Source organism: Carcharodon carcharias, chromosome 11 (genome assembly GCF_017639515.1).
Source record: "Carcharodon carcharias isolate sCarCar2 chromosome 11, sCarCar2.pri, whole genome shotgun sequence".
NCBI lineage: Eukaryota > Metazoa > Chordata > Chondrichthyes > Lamniformes > Lamnidae > Carcharodon > Carcharodon carcharias.
In genome coordinates this window covers 24,877,473-24,898,949 of record NC_054477.1, presented here as the reverse complement: position 1 = coordinate 24,898,949, position 21,477 = coordinate 24,877,473, and the positions used below count along the sequence as shown (strand labels likewise).

The 21,477-nt window shown below is 42.3% G+C and overlaps 1 protein-coding gene across 1 annotated transcript in view; it reads right to left on the bottom strand.

Moving 5' to 3' along the window:
* The window catches only part of oca2 (oculocutaneous albinism II), a 530,409-nt gene that overhangs the window by 198,614 nt on the left and 310,318 nt on the right, over positions 1-21,477 (bottom strand). Inside the window, exon 15 of the mRNA XM_041198655.1 lies at positions 3,962-4,094. Within this exon, the coding sequence (XP_041054589.1) occupies positions 3,962-4,094 (133 nt within the window). The remainder of the gene's footprint in view (positions 1-3,961; positions 4,095-21,477) is intronic.

The following is a 21,477-nucleotide window of genomic DNA, read 5'->3' as shown; positions in this document are numbered from 1 at the left end:
AGTATTGCGTACAGTCCTAGTCACCATGTGAGCACAATGATAACGGAGGAATCTTACGTACTCCCCCACCCCAATTGCATGCTGGGAGATGCAGGGGTGCAAAAAATTGGGTGCGATGGTGGGGGTTGGGCACCATACCCGTCAGCTACCTGCCTCTGCTGGAATTTTATCAGTAGCAGGGGGAGGCACTGGTCAACCCACCTGTCCTTGGAGGCCCGTAAGTGGACAATTAATGGCCACTTTAGGGCCTCCTTGCACTGCCGCTGGTATTTTACCAGCAGCGGGGTAGTTCCCATGCCACATGGTGAGGCCGCCAGGTAAACCTTGGTGGCTTTATTGAGGGTTGGAGGTGTCCTTCCTGTTCAGGCCTATGCTGGCTCTTTGTTAAAAAGAAAAATCTCCTAATTTCTCCCTGGTTGTTTTGTCAATTATCTTAAATCTGTTCCTCTGGCTACTAGCTTTTCTGCCAGTGAAAACAACTCCTTATCTTCTCTATCAAAATCCTTTGTAATTTTAACTGCCTCCATTAAATCTACCCTTAACTTTGGCTGATCTAAAGAGAACAATTTCAGCTTCTTCATTCCCCCCACAAAACTGAAGGCCCTCATTCTTGGTAGCATTCTAATAAATATCTTCTGCATCCAGCCCAAGATCTTGAAAGCACTTCAGTAGCAGTTTGATAGGGCACGTTAATATTTATCTCGGTTGATGAGCTAGGATTGGTCAAAAGCTTCACTCATCTATACCTATCTTACATTCTTGTTGAATAGGAATCAGTTTCATTTAATTATGCAAAATATAACATGCAGACAGTACAATTTTCATGGTGTATATTTTAAAAATAGTCATTATAGTACTGAAGAAGTAAAATTGTGATAATGTATTGAAGTTTCCTAGTGTACTGGGACATATTCGCCATTTCAGGTTAAGATGCTGCATGGTAATTAATGGGCCTAAAGAGAAGGGTTACTCGGTTTGTAAAGGATTAGACATGATCATTGAGGAAGAACTCTGCAGAACTGGATGTCCCTTAAAGTGTTGTACGGTGTTTCTTCAGGAATTGTTTACTAGGATAATTGTACAACCTTCAAATAGAAAATTATGTCCATCGAGATGATGATTTCTTAAATACCAGTTCAAAGACCAAACCATTTCAAGAGTGTCTGCAGTGCAAATATGAATATAATTTTATATCAAATCATATGAAAATGAACTTATATTTTCACAGCAAACCTTTTGCTGACCTTGGTCAATTGTAAAGTAATCACATTGATGTATACGTCTAGGATATTCCAGGTGGAGATGCATATAAAATAGTATTGCCAAAATATGTTTTCTACCATCAGTCTTTATAAGATCATTTTCAATCTTTGGGAGATAGGTCATATCAGCAACAATTGCAATGTTATTGAAGGCAAAATAACCAAACCAAACAACTGAAGCCTGAAAAATCATTTCACTAGGAGAGTTAAAATATACTCCAATTGTGTTTGACTTTAGACTTGATAATGATTGAGGGGACTGTGAGATATCAACTTTGCACAAACAGTAGCACCTTTCCCTCTGATTGAGAATGTTTTAATTTTGAACCCCCCCCAACAAACCCTAACCCCCACCAAGGCCTTGAGCACATAATCCAAGCTGATAGTCAAGTGCAATCGTGAGGGGTGTGCCACAATGATGGAGGTTCTCTAACCAACATTTGTTCTTCAACCAATATCACCAAAAAACCAATTAACTGCTGATTCATGTGTACTCTGAAATTGGTTGTTGTGTGGCCGTGATAAAGGCAGTGACCTCACCACAAGTAATTCACTAAGCAGAATGTTCAATATTCTGTCCATCCACAGTCAAAAGACAGAAACTCTAGCATTGTCCTTTGGATGATAAATACAAACATTGTATTCTTCATTAGGCTGCATTCTACTCATCAAGATAATTATAGATGCAGGACCAATGAATATTTTTCACCTAGGATGCAATTAAGCATTTGTCTAGACAATTTAAGATAACTTTCTCATTAATTTATTAATGCTGTGTGTTACTGGTCCTACACAAAAGGGACAAAATTATGAGTTCCAGAAAGTGCCAGAAATTATAGAACTGATGTCTTTCGTACTGAATTAGATCAGCATAACAGGATTGTTGCTATAGAAACGCAGATTAAAAAAAGACCTGAGTTCCCATTAAGTGAATAACAAGGCCTTCACTTGAAGACATGCAAAGCAACATAGAAACATCTTTTTTATTTTTTTTTAGTGCAACTGTAGCCCATAAAGCAACCTTTAGCTTCATAAATAATCTGAATGCATTAGCTGACTGGTGCTGACTGTGAATCTGGTAAATTTTCTCATTTGTGCCTGTATTTAGAACGTGGCACTGTGTCCCCAATTAAATCCCTTGACAGCTTAGATTTACGTTATTACAATCTGTGATAGATGGTAGAAGTGAGAATAGACTTTAGCTGGTCTCATTAGACTGGAGTTCAGGAGTCCTCAGCAGAATGAAATGCAATTTGCAGAAGTCAAAATCCCTTGTCCTCCATTTCGCCAAGAGGAAAAAAATAGGGTGTGTAACAATTGTATAACTCCAGTCTCAGTCCTAATATGTGTGAGGATCTAAACCTCCTTAATCTTCATTTTAATAGTACATTTAAATTACAAAGCAAAATGGGAAAATCTACTTATTTCCTACCTTCAACATACCAAATAATTCTTTGAACTAAAGTGACGAGAGATGCCTGCTCCTCTATATTTAGTCCCAGAATCAATTCCCTTTTCCGTTCTCTCTACACACCCACATGATTTTGGTTCTACTTGCCATAGGGATTGAATCAAATTGGTTGTTTCGATCATTGAGAGTTTCACCCTGACAGCGCTGTGCCTGTCTTGCTCATGTACCTCATATTATTCTCACTAATAGTGATTTGTCCCAACTAAGTATCATTGCCATTACTGGCAGTTTTGTGGCTCAGTGGTAGTGTCCCTAGCCCTAGGCCAGAAGCTCTGGGTTCAAGTCGCATGCCAGGACTTTCTGGCGAGCATTCATGATGCGGTTCGATGGGCTGATAATCAGCCAGGAAACCTTCCATCGCCTCCCCACTGCAGGGGTGCGAAGAGACATCAACAAAATTGCTGTTACTTTCAACTTATGAAAGGAATCCTGGGTCAAATTTGGAATCTAGCAAAGAAAGGGTTTTCTTTCATGTTTCTTCCCACAACTTGACAGTGAGAAAGAAAGTATGCAACAATCACAATCCCCTGTCAGGCCTGATCTGTTGTCAGGGGGCTGCTGAACCACAAGGTGGCTGCAGGTAAGTTTTTAAATTGCATTTTAGGTTTCCCGGTGGGCCTAGAAGAACAAGCATGCCTCCCTTGTCCTGCATGGGGAAAACTCCCTCTGCCAGGTGTGTAAAGAGTAGTCCTCCAACTCCCCATTTACCCAATTACCCTGGACCATTGCCATGGGCCCGTGTAGCAGCCTCCTGCCACCCCAAATTCACTCCCCCGCCCATCAAACCAGCAATGTATCTAGCCGGTTTGGGCAGGAGTCAGGGAAAGTTTATAGAAATGAGGCCCGGCTGGTCCTCCCTACTCCCCATCCTCCCCAGGTACACTTCAGGGCTCACAAGCACCATTTCCAACACCCCTCCACCCATCTCCTTGTTAAGATCTGGACAATTATCTCAAAGCAATGTGGTCAAGAAGCTCTGGAATAACCCTTGGCTGGGGTTGATATCAAGAGGAAAGAGAATCTGTCTGAACTATGTCAATCCCTGCAAACAAATAGCTTGCTGATACTCACCCTTTGAGCTTGTCATGGCAAGGGTGTTGCATAATGGCCAGAATCTAAGGCATTGCAGCCCAACCCTAAAGGGGGTCATTGCCCTCAAGTAAGAAGCTAGCAAATCATTGGGAGGGAAAGAAAAGCAATTCCAAAGGGACGTCATAAAATGACTCACCCACAATCTCACTCGGTTCCTTGTTGTACAGCTTTTTGTTCCAATAAAGCAGCCTCAAGAAGGGAAACGACACAAGGAGGACCAAGACGATTCCAACAAACATGTGCCCAGTGAATGCTGCAAAATCCAGGCCCTGTGGTGAGAAAGAGGCAAAAGGAAGAGGAACAAAATACAGCAAGGGTCAAATGGCACCAGAAGCCTTCAGAGTAGCATCTTGCTCCAAACAATAACAGCATCTTGCATTTATATAGCACCTTTAGATTGGAAAGATGTGCCATGGCACATAATCTGGAAGATAATCACACTGAGAGAAACAAGGAGATATTAAGAGGAGTGACCAAGGAGGTGGAATTTAAGGAAGGGAGTGATGTGAAGGAGCAGAACGCAAGAAGCTACAAGGAAAAAATATCAGAATTTAATGTTTTGATAAATATGAATAATAAATACATCCACCTGCAAGGGAAAAGAAGCCAAACAATGAATTACACAAAACCTTTCCTACATTACAAGTATGACTACACTACAAATGTATTCCATTGGCTATAAAGCGATTGGGGACATCCTCAAGTCATGAAAGGCATGATATAAATGCAAGTTTTCTTTCTCTTAGTTATATGGAGCACTCTTATTGCTCCATGCTACAGAGTGCTTTGAGGTACACGTGCTACCTTGGGAATTTGGTGCAGGCGGGAATCTCTCTGCTAAGTTTTTCTCAAGCTATAATTTCATTTAGCAGTCATACTCTGATTTAGAACTTTAAAATTGTAAACTAGTTAAGAAGCCTAGTTAACAGAAATTGCCTGTCAGTAACAGTTAACTGTCAATCAACTGAAAGTGAATAGGTATTAATCACTGTAGCAGGAAGCTGACTTAGCAGTTGCAACTTGGGTGTGAGTCATCAGCTCTCTATAAAAGAGGACAGGTTTTGCTACTGCACAGAGAGATCTATGGTATGATGCTAATTTAAAGGACTGCATCTTCCAGTTGGCGAGCAGGGGGTGGGGCCCGCTCGCCAACGTGTAAAATGTTGCAGGGTGACGTCGGGCGTACATCCCGATGTCACCACGCGTCATTTAGGTTTTCAGTTCAGCGGGCGTGCAGCCGAATCAGCCAAACTGTCAAAGGCATATTAAGGCGATTAAAAAAGTAATTAACGTGATTAATGGACCTGCTACCAACCTTAATCGGGCGGCAGGCTGGGAACCCTGGCGGGCTTCTGAAAAGACATGAAACCTCATCCACGGGCGGGATGAGGTTTCATGTGTGTATTAAAATTTTTATAAAATGTTTAAATAAAAGAAATTGACATGTTCCAGCTCATGTGACAGTGGCACATGAGTGGACATGTCAGCAATTTTTTCCCCTTTTTTATTGAAACTTTCAAACCTGAGCCGATCTCCCTGAGGCAGCATTTTACTCAGGGAAATTTGTGCCCTCTTTCATGCGTACTGGAACAATGCAGCAAGCCAAGGATAGACATGTGGGCAAGAGAGCAGGGTGGAGTGTTGAAATGGCAAGCGACAGGGAGGTTTGGGTCATTCTTGCGGACAGACAGCGGGTGTTCTGCAAAGCGGTCGCCCAGTTTACGTTTGGTCTCTCCAATGTAGAGGAGACCGCATTGTTCCAGTGAAGCCCAATGCAAACTGGAGGAACAATACCTCATCTTCCGACTAGGCACTTTACAGCCTTCCGGACTGAATATTGAATTCAACAACTTTAGGTCTTGACCTCCCCCCTCCATCCCCACCCCCTTTCTGTTTCTTCCCCCTTCCTTTTTTTTTTCCAATAAATTATATAGATATTTCTTTTTCCCTCCTATTTCCATTATTTTAAAATATTTTTAAATTTTTTATGCTCCCCCCACCCCTACTAGAGCTATATCTTGAGTGCCCTACCATCCATTCTTAATTAGCACATTCATTTAGATAATATCACCAACTTCGACACCTATGTGTTCTTTTGTTTTGCTGTCTGTGACATCTTTTGATGATCTGCTTCTATCACTGCTTTTGCCTACAACCACACCAGCCCCCTCCACTTCTCTCCCCCCACGCAACCCCACCCCCCCACCACCTTAAACCAGCTTATATTTCACCCCTTCCTGGGATTCGCCTAGTTCTGTCGAAGGGTCACGAGGAGTCGAAACGTCAACTCTTTTCTTCTCCGCCGATGCTGCCAGACCTGCTGAGTTTTTCCAGGTAATTCTGTTTTTGTTTTGTATTTCCAGCATCTGCAGTTTTTTGTTTTTTGTTTTTAGACGTAAATATTACACTGTCCATGCCATCATACAGTTGGTATGGGTAGGCGGGTGAGGATGAGAAGGCTGCTTTTCAAATAATTTTGTTGGGAAGGAGGGGGCACATTATTTGGGGGGATTTCCTTTGTGCACTGGGGGCAACCCCCTGAGATGATAACACCGCCTTTGTGCCTCCCCATCTGGTCTCCAAAACTCGATCCTGTGCCACCCTTGCCCCACACCCCCAGGCTCCCCAATCCCATCCTGCCCTAAAAGCCCAGGACATACCTTGGCCTTCAAAGGTCCATTGTTCTTCTTCCCAGGGCCTGCTTGCTGTCCCAACAGTGCTGACTACTGAGCTATGGTGCTGCTGGGACAACTAAGAGCTGCCGGCCCATCAGATTGGCTAGCAGCTCTCGAGGGTGGGACTTCCTCTCACTAAAGGGCCGAAGTCCCATTCTCTGTTCGTTTGAGTCAGCCCTCGCATGTTATTGCTGTTGGTTGACCTTTTTTTACTTTGGTCTGTTTGGAACCTACTTTTGTAGTGGGCAGGGTGGGGGGGGGGGGGGGGGGGGGGGTGGTGGGGGGGGGGGGGTGGCGGGGGTTGGGCGGTGGGGTGGGGGGGCAGGTAAGGGGGTTGGTGAGCAAAATTCAGCCCTTGGTTACCAGTTGACCAAGGTTGGGAAATAAATACTCCAGGTTTATACAAAGGATGAGCAAATGGAAAAAGGTAAGAGGGGCAGCCCTGGTGCTAAAGGACAACGTAAGGTCATTTCTGGGAAAGGATCTTAGCTCAGGAAATCGGGAAGTAGAATCAGTATGGGTGGAGATTAGGAATTTCAAGGGTTAGAAAATACTAGTTGGAGTAGCTTATAGGCCCCCTAATAGTAGTTATAGCACTGGACAAGAAATTAGCATTTATAGCATCAAATAAGAAATTATTGGTGCTTCTATCAAAGGCAATGTAATATTTATGGGGGGTGTTAATCTTAATACGGATGGGACCAATTAAATTGGCAAAGGTGGTCTGAAGCTGCGTTTGTAGAATGCTTTCATGCCAGTCTCCTGGAGCAATGTGCTGCAGAACTAAGTAGGGGTAAAGCTATACCTTGTGCGCAATAAGGTTAATTAGTAATGTCATAGTAAAAGATCCACTGGGAAGTAGTGATCATAATACGATTGAATTCCATATTAAGTTTGAAAACAACATACTCCAACCATAAAACAAGAATCTTAAACTTAAAGCCAATTTCACAGATGTGAGGGGGAGCTGGCTAAGGTTGATTGGGAAAATAAGACTAAAAGGTATGGCAGTCAATAAATAGTTGGAAACATTTAAAGAAAAATTACATTCCACTGCACGACTAAAACTCAGCAAGAACGATCCATCCTTATGTAGGAGGTTAAGAATAATATTAGGTTAAAAGGAGAGACTGATAATAGTAAGAATAGTACGAAGTCTGAGGATTGGGAGTGTTTTAGAAACCAGCAAAGGGGCACTACAATGTTGATAAAAGGGGGAAAAAAAATAGAATGCATAAACCAGTCAAGCACATAATAACACCGTAAGTGCTTTACAAGTAGATAAAACAGAAGAGAAGTATCTCAAGTAAACATTTTTCTCTTTGAAGCAGAGACAGGAGAAATTATCATGGGGAAATGACAGACATCGAACAAATATTTTTCCTGTCTGCACAGTAGATGACACAAGTTGCATATCAGAAATAGAGGGTAACCAATGTGCTAATAAGAGTGAGGAAATTAATTAATATCATCAGGGGAAAAAGTATTAGCAAAACTTGAGGAACTAAAACCCAACAAATCCCCAGGACCTGATATATCCCAGGGTTCTAAAAGAGATAGACAGTCCATCCATTGGGCTGAATTTTCCGCCCGTCGGGGGGGAAGTTGAAGGGCGGGCGCGTACAGGTGCGCTTCCAATTGGCGCCCCCAATCGGAGGCATGCCGCCATTTTACGTGGGCGGGCCTTAACGTGACATCTGCACAGAAGTGCTATGCGCTCCCTGTGCAGGTGGGGAGGGAACCCCAAAATCGAGAGTGTGCTCTTTCGCGCATGCGCATGCACACGAAAGAGAGCACTCATCTCCCTGAGGCTAAGTGCAGCCTCAGGGAGATCAGCTGTAAATGTAAAAAAGATGAAGATAGAAAAGATAGAAAAATAAAATTTCCCTAACATGTCCCCTCATGTGACAATGTCACATGATTTGGGACATGTCAATAATTTTTACAAAACCTTTATTAAAATATTTTAAAGCTTACATGAAACTTCATCCCGCCCATGGATGAGGTTTGTGCCGGGGCTCCTGGCCTGCCCGTCAACCTTAAGGTTGGACAGGCAGGTCCTTTAATTACTTCATTGACCCTGTCAATGACTTCAATTGGCCATTGACAGGTCAGCGGGCCAGTAGCTGATTTTGCTGTGCTCCCACCTTCCTGAAAATTTAAATGTGGCGCGGTGATGTCATGAGTTCTCCCTGACATCACCACACGTCATTTTATGCGTCGGCAAGCGGACCCCGCCCCCTCTCGCCAACACGTAAAATCCTGCCCATTATCTCTGCCGCTATGATTTTCCAAAATTCGTAGATTCTGAAATGGTCCCAACAAATTGGATGTTAGCAAACGTAACACTACTATTCAAGAAAGGAGGGACAGAGAAAACCAAGAACTACAGGCCAGTTCATCTGACATCAGTCTTTAGGAAAATGATGGAATCTATTATGAAGGAAGTCTTAACAATGTACTTAGAAAAGTGTAGCATGATTAAAACAAATTAACATGGTTTTACAAAAGGGAGATCATGTTTGACATATTTATTGGAGTTTTTTGAGGATGTAACTAGTGAGGTGGATAAAAGGGAACAGTAGATGTAGTATACCTGGATTTCCAAAACGCATTTGATAAGATGCAACACAAGATAAGGGGTCATGGAGTTGTGGGCGATATATTAGCATGGATAGAGGATTGGCTAATGGACAGGAAACAGAAGCAATAAATGGGGCATTTTCGAGTTGGCAAGCTTTGACTAAAGGAGTGCTGCAAGGATCATTGCTGGGCCCTCAGCTATTTATGAATGACTTAGGCAAAGAGATCAAGAGTAATGTATCTAAGTTTGCTGCCGACAGAAAGCTAGATGGAAATGCAAGATGTGAGGAGGACATAAAGGGGCTGCAAAGAGAAACAGACAGGTTAAGTGAATGGACAAGAAGGTGGCAGATGAAATATAATGTCGAGAAGCGAGGTTATTCACTTTGGTCATCAGAATAGAAAAGCAGAATATTCTTTTAAAAGGCACGGAATTTGTAAATGTTGATGTTCAGGAAGACTTTGCTGTGCTTGGACAAGGAATACAATCTTATAGCATATGCAGCTGTAGGTATTCAACTGCATATATTGACAAGTGAAGGTAGGCTTGTAGTAGAGAACCCATTAGTGGATTTCCCAACTAGCACATTGAGGAAAGGAAGCTGATTAGGTTACTCCATTTGAAAAGTGAATTTAGGAAATTCTTACATGTCGCTGTAGATTCAAATATAAAAAAAATTTCAGAAATATGCAACAAGTAGGATGTTATAGGCAATTTCATTAAACACGTTTCTCATGAAAACTGATGAAAATATTAGCGAGGCCTGGGCCTAGAGGGGATCCCAGGGCAACACCATCTATTTGGGCATACATGATGTTATTAAAGCCGAACTCAACATTAGGATTCCTATTGGCCTTATCAGCAATCATGTAAAGAGGGCCTGAGCCATATGCTCGTCATACAAGCTTGACACTGAAATAGGGCGCATCAAAGTTATCCTGTGGGATAATGGCTGCCCTGATCAGATCATTGCTCGTTGTGTATCACGCATGCTGATGAACAGCTGCCAGTTTTGGACCTGAAAGTGCCTGGTCTATCTCAAATTACCCTGGAAAGGTAAATGTATCTCAAAAGTTTGAGCATCAGGTAAAGCTAGCTGTTTCAAACTGTTGCTATGCAAAAGCAACAGGAGTGGTATTTTCCACTGACAGGATGCTGCCATCAAGCCAAAAGGACATTCCGCCTACCATAAAAATGAATAATGTGTTGTGTGGATTTCAGTGTGGTGCGAAGCCAGGTACATAGACCATACATCCCCATGATTGGCAGATTGTATCGAACGCACGTGCCTTTTGCTTTTGCCATAGACAGAGTATTAACTTTACTCAACCTGCCCATGCTTGCAAAATTCAGAACATAATGCCTAGCATTAGATGTGATTCTGCAATTGGACAGCACTTGCTGAACAATCTTGATTTTGCTAAGAATTCACAAACAACTAGCTTAAGATTATTAGTCAGGTTTGCAATGTGGCTCACTCTAGCTTGCTAGAAGCTACATACATTTATATGCAGGGACCTGTCCTCTGCAGGCAAAAGGACTGCACCTTTTGTGAATTAATCAAGAGTGGGGGGGACAATAGTTCCCTGGCCTATTCTCCATGGCCATTCCTCAACTAACCATAGTTGGCACTTGCCAACCAATAAGCACCCTTTTCTCATGTAGTATAACTTGTTCTCCCTTTGAAATTTGGCATTCTTACATCTGTCCTGATGAGTGCAAGATGAAAAACTTCAACAACATGATTCTTTATTCAGCAATACTCAAGTTCACTAGATTAGTTTCTGGGATGAGAGGGTTCCACTATGATGAAATGCTGAGTAAACTAGATCTGTAATTCTTTGGAGTTCAGAAGAATGAGAGGTGATCTCTTTGAAACATTCAAGATTATGAAAGGGCTTGACAGTGTAGATACGGGGGAATCTTAAACAAGGAGGCACAATCAGGACATGGGACCAATTTTTTAGGACTGAAAGAAGGAGAAATTTCTTTCCTCAAACTGTTGTGAATCTTCAGAACGCTATGTCCCAGAGGGTTGTGTATATGCTATCTCTGACTTTATTTAAGACTCGGACAGGTGTTTGGGGTCTCAGGGAATCAAGGGCTAAGAGGAATGTGTAGTAAAGGGGTAGTTGAAACCAAATGTCAATCATGGTTGCATTGAATGGCAGAGCAGGCTCGACAGGCCATATCTTTTACTCCTATTCCTATTTACTTTTGTCCTTATGCACCAGCCTTATAGGCCATGAAGGTCTCAGGTTTGCTTCGTGTTTTGTGCTGGACTCAGCAAAATGGCAGTAAGAGTGTGCTGCATTGGCTTCTGTGCTTTTTGGCTGGGGAGAAGAGAAAACAAACCCATGCCAATATCCGCTCCTGTTGCTAATCACAGCTAGAAAGCGTGTGCATGTCAGGAAAGGACAGGATCAGGTTGTGTTGCTTAATGAGAGCACAGTGTTAGGCTCTGCTATAGTGGAGTAGTTCACCAATGCTCAAGGTCTACCAATGAAGAGTTGGTAAAGAAGTGAAGTGCTGTTAGCTTCTGTGGGACAATGTTCCAAAAGCACTCTGCAACTTCAGGACAGAACAAAATAATAAGGCAGAAGAGCATTGTTTAAGAACAGCTTAAACAACACAACAGTAACAAGTTAAATATAGCACTTTCCCTGACCACCGGATATCTTAAAGAGCTTTACAACCAATGAAGTGTGTTTGAAGTGTATTCACTGTTGCATTGTAAGAACACACCAGCCAATTTTCACACAGCAAGCTCTCTCAAATAGCAATGTGATAATGACCAGATATCCCTCAATCAACATTATAAAAACAGGTTAAACATTGGCGAGGACACTGGGGATAATTCTCCTACTGCGCTTCAAAATAGTGCCATGAAATCCTTTACATCCATCCAAAAAGGCAGATGGAGCCTTAGTATAACATATCTTATCCAAAAGACAGAATCTCCTGCAGTGCAGCACTCCTCAGTACTGCACTAGAATGTTAGTCTTGATTTGTGCATTCGAGCCCAAGTGGGACCTAAACACAGGAACTTACAGCTCAGAGACAAGTGTGCTATTTACTAAGCCACAGCTGACACACACAAATCTTGAAGGATTTTGCAGTAAAGTACTTGGATTCCTTTGGAATTTTTATGCTTGCAGACTCTATTAAATTAACAAGAAATGTTGCCAGTGGAACCAGTCGATGAGATGGGAGGATTAGGGGCGTGATTGTATATTTTTGATGGTGATCTTAAGTAGCATCTTAGACAGCTTGTTATTCAGCTGTACTTCCTACACAAACCAATTTGGTACCTCTGTTCTAAATACATTTATTTACAGACGGGAAAACAAGTGGTCTCGTAGGATCGCTTATTAAAATCATTAGAAGTTAACTTGACCCACTAGTAGAAAACCAATTTACAGGGATAGATTTTCAAAAGGAAAGGGCAAGGAGCAGCCAGTTAAAATCTACCCAATTAATGTGTTGTATCACGTTCTGGGGAAGGAGGAGACAATGGTTTCCCTGAAACAGGGAAATAAATGACTTAAACCTTTATATCGAAGCTTTCATGATCTCAGGATGTCCCAAAGCACTTTACAAGAGTGACTTAATTGGCTGTAATGTAGGAATTGCAGCAGCCAATTTGTACACAGCAAGGTCCCACAATCCACAATTACCAGATAGTCTGCCTTTATGTGGTAATGGTGGCTGAGGGATAGATACTGGCCAGGACACTGGGGGCAACTCCCCTACCCTTCTTGGAATAATACATTTCCCTGACTGTTGGATGGCAAAGATGTTGCTCAGCAGTAGATCTGATTTAGCGCACCATGGAAAACCCGGTTACACCTCATTAACAAGAGCTACAATCCATGGGGATTTTAGCAGAGATATTACAGCATAAAACGGGAAGCTCTTGTCAGTTCAGTGATTTCTAAATGATGGAACTTCATCAGCGCACCCTGTGGAATAGTAGGGAATCACTGATAGAAATGTCTGGATGTTCATGTTTAACTGAACTTATGCAAATGCCGGACGTTGTTGTCAGTTTCACAAGGTAATGACGGTGAATGCTGACAATTTCCCTGCCATTACAACCACAACCTGATCCAATAAAATGACTGACTCAGACCACCATTGGTGGAGATCTGATAGCATGTTGGCTATAGGATGTACATGACTTGGAGAAATCAAGGTATGGGGAGATCAAAAACTTCGGCTGGAATTTTATTATCACTGCACTGTTTTTTCTATTCTTCACAGGCTGTGGGCATCGCTGGCTAGGCCAGCATTTATTGAACAACCCTAATTGCCCTTGAGAAGGTGGAGGTGGGCCGCCTTCATGAACAGCTGCATGCCATGTGGTGTAGGCACACCCACAGCTGGGGGAAACCCAGCCTTGGCTGTTTGCGGGACCCCTTAGCTGCATTTTACAGGGGTCAGGCATCCAATCACAGGGCTGGCAGCTCAGCAGTGTCACCAGTGCCACCAGAGTGGGGGCTGCTGCTGTGACTGGGCCTGGAAAGAGATGATGCCGTGGAATGACACTGCCCCCACCAACCACGTTAGCTTGGTTCAAGGGGCACCAGGGCAAGGGCAGGGTGGGAGGTGGGGGAGCGGAGCTGAGAACAGGAAGTTCCATTGCTGTGGGAATTACTGCAAGGGGGGCCCTTCCTCGGACCAAAGAGTGCACAATCAGGAGGGTGTCTCCCCCACCACCACCCCCCACCCCTCCCCCGCTCCACTCCAAGCTCACCTGAGTTCATGAGGTTGTCTCACCACATGACAAAGGGTTCAGCCACCACTGGGTAAAAGGCCAGTGGCAGCGTGTAGAGGCCCTTAACTGGTCCGTTAAGGGTTTAATTGGCCTCTGGGTGGGAGGGCCATCCTCCACCTTGCCTGCCACTGGCGAATTTACATGACAGCGGGAAGACTCCCCTGCCTTCCCCCCCACCAACCCCCAATTTTTACTGGTCTCTGCGCAACCCCACCCCAGCCAGTTCCCAGAGGGCTGGCAAAATCCTGTCCAATGAATCTTCAAGATGAAAAAGAAAAGCCTTTTCAATTTAGGTTTAAACTTACCCAACATTGGTCAGTTCAGGGTAACTATCTTGAATTCTGCATGGATTTATTTTTTTTGCAAAATGTAGCTTACTTGAGATTGAAAGATGCCAATGTCTGTCACTGGCACTCATAAAAACATTGGCTCGATGGGCACTGCCATCTTTTAGCTCGAGATTACAATCTCAACAAAACACTTCACTGAATATGTAATTCTGTCAAATGTTATTCAGTGAATAACTACAAGCTTTTGCAATTGAAGACGGAGGACTCCTTTTTAAAAAAAAAAGTGAATCACTGTACTAAAACACAGCAGTACTTAAAACATTTATCTAAATTGATGTTTTCTACAGCAGGGCTGGGTCTTCAGAGCAGTACACTTCTGAATTCATGCATCACCAATACCCTTTGATGTGTTGCACATGCATTACCTGCACTCTGTGGACACACAAATGCAATTGTGTCACAACATGTCAATGGACAATGTCAAGGAGCACAAAATATCTGGGGGAAGAAGATTCAGGGACGATATAATTGAGGTGTTTAAGATGGTTAAAGAATTTGATGGGGTAGATATCGTCATTCTGGGACTATATCACTACGCAAAATATTGGAACTCCCTTCCTAACAGCACTGTGGGTGTACCTACATCAGGTGGACTCCAGGGGTTCAAGGACGCAGCTCACCACCACCTTATCAAGGACACTTAAGGTTAGGCAATAAATGCTAGCCTTGCCTACATCCCATGGAAGAATTAAAAAAATACGGAGAAATATTTTGTTTGGTGATAGAGTTCAGAATAAGAGGGCATTATCTTAAAATTAGAGCTAAGTCAGGTGTTCTGGAGCAAAGAGTACTGGAAGTCTGGAACACTCTTCCCCCAAAAACCTCTTGAGGCTAGGTCAACTAAAACATTTTAAAAATAAGATTGACTTTTTTTTGTTAGGGTTAAGCGACTTAAGATGGAAATCAGCCCTGGTCCGAGCTACAGGAGCTGAGGTCAAAAATAAAAATGAAACACAAGACTTCAGAACATATCCGGTAGTCAAGGAAACTGCTGAATGCTAACTGCGGTACATTTTAACATTGTTTTCATTAACTTCTAAGTACTGAACAACTATAAGCAAATCTCAGATAAATGATGTGTGCTATATATCGGACAAATTATTTTTTAAAATTCCAAATTTTGTCTTCTCTTCTGACTCGCAGTAACAGCCCTCAGGCTGGTGGCAATTGTTCGCAAGCAAGACCCAGAAGGTGTGGGCAACAAAAAGTGGAATCACAGTCAAAGCTGGTCTGTTCGTTCATGTCCAAGATCCAGTTTTGGAGAAACCTTGGGGCACATTTTAAGTTGAAGGTGCCATACAAATTCTGCTCTCTCTTTTCCTCACTAGATTTTCAGATGTGTGCACTTTGTGAAGGGGGCAGGCATTGGAACAAAGACTGATGTTGGTCATTCAGCATGGTCTGGGGGTTGGGAACTTAGTAACTCTCATGTCTGCTTATTAAAATGACAGAGGAAATTTATACAGTTTTAAATTAAGTTAACTTGAGAAACTTTGTCTAGCTTCAAATAACTTCTAACGTCTTTCTTTTCATCAGTGAGCTATTGGTTTGGATCCTGTGGCTTTGCTGCTCCTGTTGCTGCCAGTTCAGACCCAATTGCTTCACTGTTCCCACAGCCAGTGCAGACCCCAGCCTCCAATCTCCTCTCTGCTCTGGACCCCAAACATCTCCAATCCTAGCCACCAATCTCCCCTCTCTGAACACCCCTGATCCTGGCCTCCAGCATGCGCACCTCCTACCCCCACCATGCCCCAACCTCTCTGGCCTTTCTGAGCCCTCCCTCCGAGTGCCAAAGGCCTACCCACTCAACAGCCAGTCAACCTCTCGATCAGACAAAACGGCCAACACTGGCAATGGGGCTAGGAAACTGGCATGCTAGCCAGGTCCAGTATTTTCGGGCCCTGTTCACCTCCAGCCTTGACCTCAGCGGGACCTGAAAATCCTGCTAGATTTATTTATTTTCTCATAATTCTTTGTACTAAAATATACCATTGTAAAATCAGAGGAGCGGTTTTAAGCTCACTCATATGTGGCCATGAATGCTGGGCCACAGATGCATTGACACTCCCCTGCAGACCTGTGATTCTCAACTCAACTCACCATGGAGATATGTTGCCATCAAGACAGGTGCTCCCCGGTAAGGGAGGAGAGGAAATTCAGAAGGCAAATAAATCATTCAGCACCCTGCAGTTTCTAGTGCTCAACTTAAGAACAGGAACAGCCCTCAAGGCTGTTTATCTTCTTGTTAAAAGGCAAGAGACCAGAAAAAAAAGGCAAGATTGATCGCAATAAAGAGTAATATTCATTTTAATGTTGCTGCAATGACTGATAGTCATGTTGGGTCTAGTCGGAAGAGCTATCCTAATTTACGTAAAGCCGAAGTGAGATAAGGCACAGGATTAGTAGCAATTTTGTACCTGTTGCTATCAGTGTGGTGTATGGTGAGAAGAAAGAGCAGCTTTCACATCCTCAGGATGTCCAAAGCACTTTAAAGCCAATGAAGACATTTTTAAATTCAGTTGCTTTTGCCAGGTAGGAAATGTAGCAGCCAATTTGAGCATACGTACAAACAGCAATGTGACATTGGCCAGATAATCTATTTTTGCGATAAAAGCAATATACAGTAGGTGCTGGAAATCTGAAGAGCTCTGAAGAAGAGCCATACGGACTTGAAACATTAACTCTGTTTTTCTCTCCACAGGTGCTGTTAGACCGGCTGAGTTTTTCCAGCATTTTCTGTTTTTGCATCTATTTTTGTGATGTTGATTGAGGCATAAGTATTGGCTAGGGCACCAGGAATAACTAGCCTGCTCTTTGAAATAGTGCCATGAGATCCCTTAGGTCCACCTGAGAGGCAGTTACATTGAGTTAACCATTTTAATGGTCAAGTCTCGCGAGCAGGATTCGAACTCACAACCACAGAGGCAGGAGTGCTGTTAACTGAACCACAGCTAAAATTCCACTGAGTGGTACTGAGTATAATTCAGGAAGGCCCAGATTATGCCTGGGTATACAAAGTAATCTCAACCAGGGTAGCAGTTGAGGAGCTGCAATTGGCCACAGCAAAGTGCAGTTAGCAAGGGGATCTTGTTCATAATTGCTATTCAGTTAGCCTTGCTGGAGTCAATCACATTACTGTGGACCTGGAGCCACATGTAGGCCAGACCAGATAAGGATGGTGGATTTCCGTCCCTAATGGACATTAATGAACCAGATGGGTTTTTAAGACAATCGATGATAGTTGTCACGGTCACTATTACTGAGACTAGCTTTCAATTCCAGATGTTATGAATTGAATTTAAATTACACCAACTGCTGTGGTGGGATTTGAACCCGGGTCCCCAGGCCATTAACCTGGGCCTCTGTATTACTAGTCCAGTGACATTACCACATCTGCCCCTAAATAGGAGACTAGGAGAGGAGGGGAAAATTGGCAAAATAAAACCAATAATGTAATATGTAATAATATTGCTGCAGCAGTTTCCTAACTAAACTCTCTAGTGCATATCTGACACCACCTATCATCATATCAGTCAATGAAAGAGGTAAGAAATGCTCCCTAAAGAGCTACATATATGAACATATGCTCCAAACCCTTTGAAAGAGATCAAAGTGACAATCTCTATAGGATTATTTTGGATTTGGTGCTCATCTTCAATTGCCCATCAAAATTTACCTCTTCTCTCACACGCCACACCTTGCCCCAAAAATACACTCAATAAATTAATTCTCTGCTAACATGAATTGACAACAGGCTTACCTTCAAAGTGCATTTGCTCAGTTAAAAAACATGCCTGCGTTTCACAGTGGGAGGAGGTTTGTCCAGGCTTTTATGTCACAGAGAATCAGAGAAAATAGGAACATGTAATTCTTTCTGTTCTCCAGGGATATGGTGTGTTACATTATTAAACATTATTCAATTATACTCCTATATTCTTTGTTGAAGGATACCCGTGGTGCAAAATATTCATCCCTTTTGAGCTATTAGATGCTCTGATGCTGAAAAGCGACATTTTCTCTACATAAAATCCAATATTCATTTGAGAAGCTATTGCCAGATTAAAGGTAAATTTTGCTCTTTTTCATATGATCTTCAGTATATTGACACACAAGATATGAAAATAATTAAACTCTTTAAGATATCTTGAGCCATGGTTTTATAATTTACAGCTCCTCAAAAATCTGCCCTAATCCACATATTTCTGTCACCACTTATAGTTCTCTTCCCAACCATGATTATCCAACTCTTGTTTGTTTACTGCCACATTTTTTTCTCTCTCTTACCCAGGCTCATTGTTTCATGCCTCTTGCTTCCTCATTCTTATCTTCCTATAGCATTTCCACATAGCAACATATTTGACATTCAGACAAGGTTGATGAACTCCTCAACATGTCATTACTTAAGAGTATAAGAAATAGGAGGAAGTATAGACCATGTGGCCCCTTCAGACAGTTTCATTACTCAATACACTCGTAGCTTATCTCCTGCTTCAACTCACTTTCCAGCCTGCTCCCCATATCCCTTCATTACCTGAGATCAAAAATCTGTCCATAACAACCCTAAGTATATTTAACAATGGAGCATCCACAACCCTCTGGAGTACAGAATTCCAAAGATGCACAACACTGAAGAAATTTCTCCTCATCTCAGTCCTAAATGGTCAACCCCTTATCACGAGGCTGTGCCCCTCTGTCTAGTTTCCCCATGTAGATGGGAAAAAGACTTTTGTGTCAAACATTATATATTATCACATCCACTTACACACTGAACAACAAGTTAAAGAGCACAGCTTTTCAAAACAAATTAGTATTTTTTGTCATAAATCGGTAGCCAAGATTTTACAGTAAACAAGCTGTTTTATGCTGAAGTGGTCCTTGCACGCCTCCCGTATGCTTCTGCTCCACTTGCAAATCCATACTTCCTGACTTTAATCCTCTCCCCCTCAAGCCTCTTTCTCTCACCAACATAACATTTTCCAAGTGCTCTCAGCACTCTACAATAAAACCCACTTGGGATAAATATTTTGCTTTCCTTTCTGAATATTCAAAGTGGGATGTTCCAGTGTTAGGATGGTGATTTGAATCTGTCAACCAACAAGGTTGTTTGGCCGCAGGCTTAAATTTACACTTGTGGAATTCACCACAGCTTAATAAACAAGACTGCAGTGGATTCGAGTGGCACAGATACATGGTGTTATATTTTCTTCTGTTCGCAAAAGTAGATATGAGCATAGAACTGCAAGCATATGTTGAAAGCACAGAAGTTTACGTTGGAGGAAAAGCTATACCTTGATATATTCAGTTTATTATTTATTTTTGTATTATAGGATCATAGAAGGAGAACAGCACAGAAGGAGGCTATTAGGCCCATCATGTCTTTGCCAGCTCTCTGTTAGAGTAGCTCATCTAGTGCCTTTTCCCCATAGTCCTGAAAATGTTTTTTTGAAAGCCATGATTGAATATGCCTCCATCATACTCTCAGGCAGTGTATTCCAGATCCTAACCAATCACTGCGTTTTTAAAAAAAACCTTTTCCTCTCTGGTTCTTTTGCCAATTACCTTAAATCCGTGTTCTCCAAGCTCAATTTATTTGATTCTCTCTTCATCAGCATTCATGGCCTCGCCCCTCTGAATTTTCTTCCAAATTCCCCTGTTTTGCCATACCTCTCCCCACCTTCAAAAGCCTCTTCAACCTAGTTTTTGATCACCTCCCATTATCTCCCATGCCATTTCTATTCAGTATCCAGAACTCCTCCCCCAACCCCACTTACGAAATATTTTGGGACAATAAAGACACTCTGCAAATGAAAACTGCTATCATACAATCTCCAACTCATCTGGAACTTGGCTGCTGCATTGTACCCCACACTGAGTCCTTCTCAGCTACCTCCCATGTCATCACCACTGGTTCACAACCTTTCATTACAAAGCTTCAAATTTCCTTGCCCTCTTTTATAAACCCCTAAGCCTCTTCATTGCTTTATTCCACTCTGCATCTGGAGTAAACCTCCGGCCCTAAATTACACCTTGCACTCTATGGATTTCTAAATCCAGAGCACTACATTAATAGCTTTCTCCCCACTCCACCTCCTCAAATCTGCACTCCACCATCAGTCACAGAACCTTAAACCAGCACAGCCCCCTCCCTTTGCTATATATTACTCCCCACTTTCATTCATATTATTCAACATCATCCCTAATATAAAGCTAGTAATCTCAGTATTGGTGACCATGAAACTATCATTGATTGTTGAAAAACCCATCTGGTTCACTAATGTCCTTTAGGGAAGGAAATCTGCCATCCTTACCTGGCCTGGCCTACATATGACTCCACTACAGCAATGTGATTGACTCTTAGCTGCCTTCTGAGATGGCCTAGCAAGCCACCCAGTTCGAGGGCAATTAGGGATGGGCAACAAATGCTGGCCTTACCAGCGATGCCCACATCCCATGAAAGAATAAAGAAAAAAATCTTAATTCTCTACTTTATAATCCGACTTGCCACCACTTGTGCAAAGTCTTGGTCATGTAAATGTGAGATACAAATTGGCCATGATCTAACTGAGTCAGAGAACATGCTCAAGAAGCTGAAGGAACTATTCTTGTTCCATTACTATTGTTCCAGCATATTTCTGGAAATTAGTTAACTCCACTCAGTCGTTGCTGTGTTCATGTAATATTAATAGGCCCAAATAGTTTGTCGTTTACCAGCCTTGTCTCTATATATAAATACATAATGCAGATATTGCAAGAGTTTTGGAAGCTTGCCTCATATTAATTATTCAGGACTGCAGTCCAAAAATTACTAACAGCAGCATCATGGAGCTGCTATCAATGAAACCTGAAATGGTGCACACGTTCCTGAATAAAACAAGAATAGCTGCTCCAGATAATCCAACATGCCTGTTATCCAAAACTTACAAAGCCTTCAAGTCACTGGAAAGCTAAAATGGCAATCTTAAATGGGATTATCCTCAAATTAGAATTGAAACTTTTTCTTGAATAGCTTGCCTGAGACATCAATAAATGATCTATGTCTTTAGCTGTACAAGGCTCCATAAATGTAAGATATTCACTAATAAAGCCAGTAGAGACTTCAGGAGAAACTTCTTTACCAAGAAGGTGGTAAGAATATGGAACATGCTACCACAAATTGAGACAAATAGCACAGACGCGTTTAGGGGAAGCTGGATAAGTACATGAGGGAAAAAGGAAGAGAAGAATTTTCTGATAGGGTTGGATGAGGAGGGGTGGGAGTTGGACCTT